The following is a 7428-nucleotide window of genomic DNA, read 5'->3' on the forward strand; positions in this document are numbered from 1 at the left end:
TTTTTGTGTAGGAAATGACCCTGCTCTGAACTCTATGCTGAGCAAGTGAAATGCTGGTGAATTATCGATCTGCCGTGGGAATCGGATCTCTCTGGGTCTTCCCTCCTCTACTACTTCCCAGCGGGAACGGAGCGCCGAAATCCTTTAATTCCGGGGCTAAGCACTTCGGTCACCTCTCCCGCACTCGGCCCCCACCCCGCTTCACCTGCGACGCTGACGCAGGTGAACGCTTCTTTTAATAATCCCACCCGGACAGATGGACGACCTACAGCATATTAGCTGCTGCGGAAACAGCCATTCGGAATGCGCTTTCAATCGAACGAGACTCTGAATTCAAGTGTAAATTCCCTTAGACGAATTCCCCACCAAACCCATTCTTCTCGGAGAGGTCAGAGAATCAGAAATGGTTGCATTTGCATTTCCAGGACGGACACACACACACACACACCCCTTTCTCCGGGATTTTCTCAAACCACGTTTAATAAAAGTGCCGACCCACAGAGACACCCATCATCTCATGCCTGACTGACCTGGAAGAGTCTTGAGAAAGAGGAAAAAAGATGAAGCGAGGGCTGCCTACCAGATCCATGGTCTGTCCCCCTAAGTTTAAGCGCACGTAAGCCCCAGCAGCGGAGCCTCCATAGAGGTAAAGAAAGAAAAGGGGCGGGGAGCGGGGGGTTCTGCCGGCAGAAGCCCCGACGGGGCGCCCGTCCGGGGCGCCGGATTTCCCTCTCTTTTCCCTTCCTCCCCACCCCCGGTCCGCCCGGCGGAATTCCTCCCCCGCCGCGGGCCGGGAACAATGCCGCGGCCAGGACCCCCGCCCTCCGTCGCCCGCCACTCACCACCCAGGTCAGTGCCCCGTTGCCGCCGGCTCCCGCGCCGCCGCCGCCGCCCGCCTTGGCCATGGCGGGTGCCTCCGCTCACAGGCCCCGAGGCCGCGGCCGCCGCTCCCGCTTCCCTGCGGGCCGCCGGCCCCCGCTGCTCCGCACCGACCGCTCCGCTCGTCGTGTTCCTAGCGGCGCCGCCCCCCGCGCCCCATCGTCGAGACCCGGGGCGGACGCCCGGCCGAGCCCGCCGAGGAGGCCGCGCCGCCCGGCGCCCTCAAACTCGAGGCGCGGCGGCCGCGTCGCCCGGGCCTAGGGCCGCCGCTGAGGAAGAGGTGGAGGAGGAGGAAGCAGGAGGCCGGCGGCGACAGAGCCGCGGCGCTTCCTCCTCGCCCGCCCGCCCGCCCGCCCGCGGGCGCCGCAGCAAGCCGGGCCGAGGCCGGGAGGTGCGCGCGGCGAGCGCAGCCGGGGAGCCCGGGGCGTCCAGACGTGGCGGGGACGCAAAGGCGCCTTGTCCTTCCTCACACTCCGCGAAGGCCGGCCGCTGGGGTTGCGGGAGTCGCCGCCGCTGGTGCCGCTGCCTCAAAGGCCGCCTTCGTCGGCCGCGCTGCACCCCGACTTCCTCACATCCACACACCGACAGGGACAATAAACAGAGCCACCACCGTCGCGGTCGCCTCCCTCTTGTCCGGCATAACACCGCACACACACATTCGCACACCAGGGAGGGCGGGAGGGAGCGGCGGCCGCCCCGCTGTCAGTCAGAGCCTCGGCGCCCAATCGGGGCCTTTTAGCCGCAACCCCTCGGCCAATCCCAAAATTCCAAGCCCCCGGAGGGGCGGGACCCGAGGGGGAAACGTCATTGCGGGTAGCAACCGAAGGGAAGACTTGGGGTTTTTGTTTGTGTGTGTGTCTGTGGGTTTTCCATTTGAGGGGTGAGCGGGGGCTGCTGTCAAGGGTCGTTTGAGGGCGGCAAAGGGAAAGGGTCGAATTGGCCTCGGGTCGATTGTACTCCTCCGAGTGCGCTGTTTCCTCTCAGATCGGCGGGCGAAGCCGAGGCATTTCTTTGCCTGGGGCCGCTGTGGGGGGAGGAGGGAGAGAAGCGGGGGGGGGGGGGGGGGGGGTGGCAGGAAGAAGCCGAGGGCAGTCCCAAAGGGAAAGTATTTTTAAAGAGCGGTTGTAAACCGCAGGCAAGACGTTGTAGATCACTGGTGCAAGGAGGGCCCCGTGACCCCGGCCTCCCCAAGGCCCCGAGTGGACGCTGCTGTCGGAAGAATCCTCTGCTCAGACCTTCTCCTCCTCCACCTCTTTCCCTTCCGCTCCTGTCCTCCCCTCACCCTCAAAAGGGATCCGGTCAGTTTCAAGGAAACTGCATTTAAAGAACTTGAATGATAAGACGCACAGAGAACGTTCCAGGGGAGGAATGCAGCGTGGGTTGAGGGTTCTGTTTCTACTCTTTGTTGACCTTTCTCTCTCCGCCGAACAATGCGGATTTGCCACTGTCACTTTTCATTCTTATCTGTCCAACTACCTCTAAGAGGGCATGTTTAATTTTTTAAACTGCTTTCAGTGGAATTTTCAAACGCACACTAAGGAATAATTTCATTCCCATTAAAGCTTTCTAAGAAAGAAAATTACCCGTATAGCCGCACCAAAGTCTGGCAGAGGGAAGAAGGCACTACCTCACCCTGCTTTTCAATGTAATTCCATTCAACAAGTATTGATTGGATGCACACCCTACCAACCCGTGCCAGGCTCTGCGATGGGTTCGAAATAAAAAACAGGACCCCTGATTTCAAATCATGTATAATCTGGCTTGTGAGATAGACTAAACGGGGGTTAACTATTACTAAAATGAGTACTTGGGGGCATAAAGTGCCACCAAATAGCTGTGAAAAGAGAGCTTTTTAAAAGATAAAAAGCCGTATTGCTGCTTTGTGGAAAAGGCATTTTTTGTGAACTTCTCTTCCAACTGTGCATTTCCTCTCAAGGGAAAACAAAAATGTCTCAGGTCACATATTTTAACTGCCTGCTGAGTCCAGAGAGGTGGGGAACTCTGGAACATGGAAATAATTTAAACAGTTTTTCTTAATTAGCTCTCTAGTGGCCATGTAATTCTGGCATATTTGGGACTTTGGTTTAGAACAGTGAAGCCTTTCTTTACCTTGAACTTGAGGTGCAAGCTTGTAAATCAGACCGACCAGGGCTAATCTGGGCTCTGAACCTGACCAGCTAAGTATTTGTGCCTTGTTATTTAACTTCCCTGAGCCTCTTTGTGCCTCGTTAAGATGAGGATTTTTGCTCTTGTGCTTAGTGTGACTTTACACTTCAAAGTACATATAGTTTATAAGTTTGAAAGGGGTAAATAATTTTAGAGATCGTGAGGTTTTTTTTAGAAAGATACGTGCATTAAGTAGAACCCAAGCTATAAAATATACAACCGTCTCCTTTTTTAAACTTCAGTTTTCAAAGCTCTTCAACCTCAAGCTTTAAATGAACAAAACAATATATTCAAAAGTCAGATAGGTTAATTAATGGAAATTCGTGTTTATCTTTTCACTTGCCTCGTGCATGACTTTTAGCTAAGTATGAAGACTCTGTAGTAAATATAACTTGTCTTATTTTTATGAAACTGACTTACCTAAAAGAATCACAAATAAAAACGTAGTTGAATATACATGCAAATCAACAGCTTAAAAGAGAAATTCATGAGGAATGGGAGAAAGTATCTAGATCAAAAATATCTCCGCCCCTGGGGCGCTTAAGTGGCTTAGTCGATTAAGCATCCAACTTCGACTGGGCTCAAGTCATGATCTCACAGGTTCAGGTTCGTGGGTTCTAGTTTGTGCTGACAGCTCAGACCCTGGAGCCTGCTTCAGATTCTGTGTCTCCCTCTGTCTGCCTCTCCGCTGCTGGCACTGTCTGTCTCTCAAAAAATGAATAAACATTAAAAAAAAAAAAATCTCAGCTTCTGAAGAACTGTTGTTGTTGTTGTTGTTGTTTTTGTTTTAGCGTGTGTAACAGACTTAATATATCTTTATTATTATATAATAAAAATATATTATATATTTTTTATATTTTTTTATATTTTTATATATTATATATATTATATATAAAATAAAATAAGATATAATAATATATCTTTATTATTATAAAATTGGTTGTACCCAACTTGAGCGTATCTTTCCCTTCTGGGCTTTTGTCAAATAATTTTCATTCATGTACTGAGTCATTATAGCAATAATTGCCACATTAAAAAGCTTCTATATCAGGTTTGTCGTATTTGGAATACTACTTTATTCATAGGTGCATGTTACATTTAAAGACTTAATTTCCACCCTATAGCAAACACCAGCCAAAATAAAAAAATTGTACAAATCAAAATCAGTTTTGTAAACTGTAAAAATAAAGGCCTTTAACCAAACTTACTGAGTAGCTTCCATGGGAGCATATCCTAACTACTTAAAAATTTTTATTTTTAGATTTTATGTTTCCCTATTATAAAAATCAAAGAAATCTACTTCTTAAATGTCTTCTGTGTGTTGGATACTCAGGACCTGGGAATACAAAAATGTGATAGGGGCGCCTGGGTGGCTCAGTCGGTTGAGTGTCCAGCTTCGGCTCAGGTCATGATCTCACAGTTTGTGAGTTCGAGCCCCGCGTCGGGCTCTGTGCTGATAGCTCGGAGCCTGGAGCCTGCTTCGGATTCTGTGCCTCCCTCTCTCTCTGCTCCTCCCCCACTCGTGCTCTGTCTCTCTCTCTCTCTCTCTCTCTCTCTCAAAAATAAATAAAACATTTAAAACAAAATGTGATGAAGATATGGTCTCTGCCTTGACTTCACACCTTGTGTCATATAGTTTTGAGCTAGTATTTTAAGTCAAAAGCTATTATATATTTATTCATTTGCTATTCAATAAACAGTCTACCTGATGCGTCACAACTATCATTGCACATTATACACAGCAGCTAATGTAATCAATAAATAAATCATCTAAGCAGATTGTAATTCAAGACAATACTTGAGGTACCTGGCAAAGTTTCAATGGAGTTTCCACTTAAATCATGTATTGTTTCAACATTGAGATTCAGCTGGGGAGTTGGGGAAGGACTCTTTAATCTACTAAGTATTTAAATAAGTTAATGTTTGAGTTCAAGATTCAATGCCTGCCAGCTGACTTCTCCACCCCACTGTGTCAGTTCTGATGGATCCTTCATATATACAAGTAGCTAGGCAAAGAATGAGAACTAATCGTGTCTGGCCTACAGTTAACCCACTAAATGGTTGTCTAGGTAATATTGTCCAGGTAAACATTGTAAATGTAATTTAGTGTGTTAAATTTCCTTAGTAGTGAGCTTCAGGTAAAGAAGAAAGCTACCATCAATGTAATTTTTTGGATTTCAGCATTTCTATAGTAAATATAATAGACTATTAACTGATTTTTGAAAGTACTTAACTGCTGCAAATATTTTATAAGTATATTTTTACTTTTAAAAAGTTACTTAAGAACCAAAGGTAACAAATGTTTATGGATGGCTAAAGATATCAATGACTACCAAATTCCTGAGTGTTATCACCACTGGGAAGACAGATAAAGGCTAAGGGTCTCCAATTGGTACCTATAATAAGTATGGGATGTTTGTTTTGTTTGACTTTTTTTGGCCAAGTAAGCTAAGCTGATCCTCTGCTGATGTCTCTAATTACTTATAGAGACAGAAGGGACATTTTCAGATATTTTAGATGATATAGGTCAGCAATAATTCAGGGCTCTTAACTACTCTGCTGAATTATATAATATGGAGAATATAATTAGCTCATGCCTTAGTTAAAAAGGCTGTACTTGCCCTTTAAATGGGATTTGGAAAGATTGGGACTCTCAAAGAAGCATTTTCGTTCTAAGGAAACCTTGCTTTGTGGGGGACATTAGATGCTATCATTCACATAATCTTCACCAACAGAATATTATATGATCCTACCATGTGTATTGCTAAGCTGTCCGGAGTCGTCTAATTCAGTTACTCAGTAGGTTTATTTATTTTAAAGAAAGAAGATAGGAGTGGCTTTCCTAACTCAGCTGTTTCCACCTCATAAGAGCTGGGAACTCTAAAGCTAGAGTTTCCAAGTTGTTTTCATTCTGTAGTCTATTTAAAACTTAAAGGTTGTGGGTGCGGGGAGCCCAGGAAGTATGAAGAATATCTACACCAGAAGAATCTAATATATAAAGCCTACAGTCACAGGGGTTTCTGGAACAGAACAAAAGAGGTACCTGCACCTTATCTAAGGTGATAACTAAAAATCAGAACTTTGAAAAGATCTTTAGTGAGCCAGTTGATAGCAAAAATGCAATTGTTCCCTATTTCCAAAATAGTTAAGCACAGATTAGCCCAAATATCTTATATAACTGATATTAGTCATATCAGTTATAATATTGTCTATAATATAAACTAATATTGTCTATTAGTTTTCTTCTTTGCTTTGAAAGTGCTGTCTGTACATGGCAATGAGAAAGAACGAAATATGGCCCTTTGTAGCAACGTGGATGGAACTGGAGAGTGTGATGCTAAGTGAAATAAGCCATACAGAGAAAGACAGATACCATATGTTTTCACTCTTATGTGGATCCTGAGAAACTTAACAGAAACCCATGGAGGAGGGGAAGGATAAAAAAAAAAAAAGAGGTTAGAGTGGGAGAGAGCCAAAGCATAAGAGACTGTTAAAAACTGAGAACAAACTGAGGGTTGATGGGGGGTGGGAGGGAGGGGAGGGTGGGGGATGGGTATTGAGGAGGGCACCTTTTGGGATGAGCACTGGGTGTTGTATGGAAACCAATTTGACAATAAATTTCATATATTGAAAAAAAAAAGAAAGAAAGTGCTGTCTGAATGTGGAAAGATCTAGAAGGCCCAAGAATGCTGACTCTTCAAGAAATAGATTTCTGGTTTAAACATTCTTTGAGAAAACTTAAAGAACAAGACCAGCCTGTTCAGTAGCACCAGCCAAACCTAGAAAGCACCTAGCATGTAGTAGGTGTTCAATAAATAATCACTCAAAAATGAATTTGAGACATATCAAGAAGTTCCCCGAAGCAAAACATTACCATCAAAGATAGTCCTAAAACTTGATCAGGATCCTTAAGTCTTTTGTTCTTTCAAGCGTTCTTGGTTGAATACCAGAGAGGGGTAAAGCGCCTTACATTTTATCGTTACCATTATCCAGAACTGGCCAAAGCACGGTTTCTCTTGGGGAATGAAAATCCAGGATGGTACAAGGAGAGAAAGAAGAGGTTATGGTATCAGGAGAAAGAATTGGGGATGCGGTGGGGGGAGACAGAGTGAAAAGAAAAGCATCCAATTGTGTGAAACTGAGTGGAGAAATAAATACATTTTGGCTGTGGCCTAGATCAGCTGCAGCCTTGCCAATGCTTATATTTCATTTCATCAAAGAAGGAAACCCCGTTCCCTGAGAGCCCTGCTATCTTTGGTACCTTATTGGGCAGGTGCTTTCACGCATATTAGATTAATTCACTTTCAACAACCTAAAAGAGAGGTATTATTTCATTCTTATTTCACACTCAAGGAAATTAAAAGTCATAGAAAGTCACACAAC

The 7428-nt window shown here is 45.2% G+C and overlaps 1 protein-coding gene across 2 annotated transcripts in view; it reads right to left on the reverse strand.

The window, feature by feature from the left end:
* Positions 1-1236, reverse strand: part of TOP2B (DNA topoisomerase II beta) — a 65197-nt gene extending 63961 nt beyond the window's left edge. For both annotated transcript variants that reach the window (XM_019422918.2, XM_019422917.2), the window contains exon 1: positions 843-1236. In XM_019422918.2, coding sequence (XP_019278463.1) covers positions 843-905 — 63 coding nt within the window. In that variant the 5' untranslated portion in view covers positions 906-1236. The remainder of the gene's footprint in view (positions 1-842) is intronic.
* Positions 1237-7428: the final 6192 nt, after the last annotated feature.

This window comes from Panthera pardus, unplaced genomic scaffold (assembly GCF_024362965.1).
Source record: "Panthera pardus isolate Hobbes unplaced genomic scaffold, ASM2436296v1 HiC_scaffold_16, whole genome shotgun sequence".
NCBI lineage: Eukaryota > Metazoa > Chordata > Mammalia > Carnivora > Felidae > Panthera > Panthera pardus.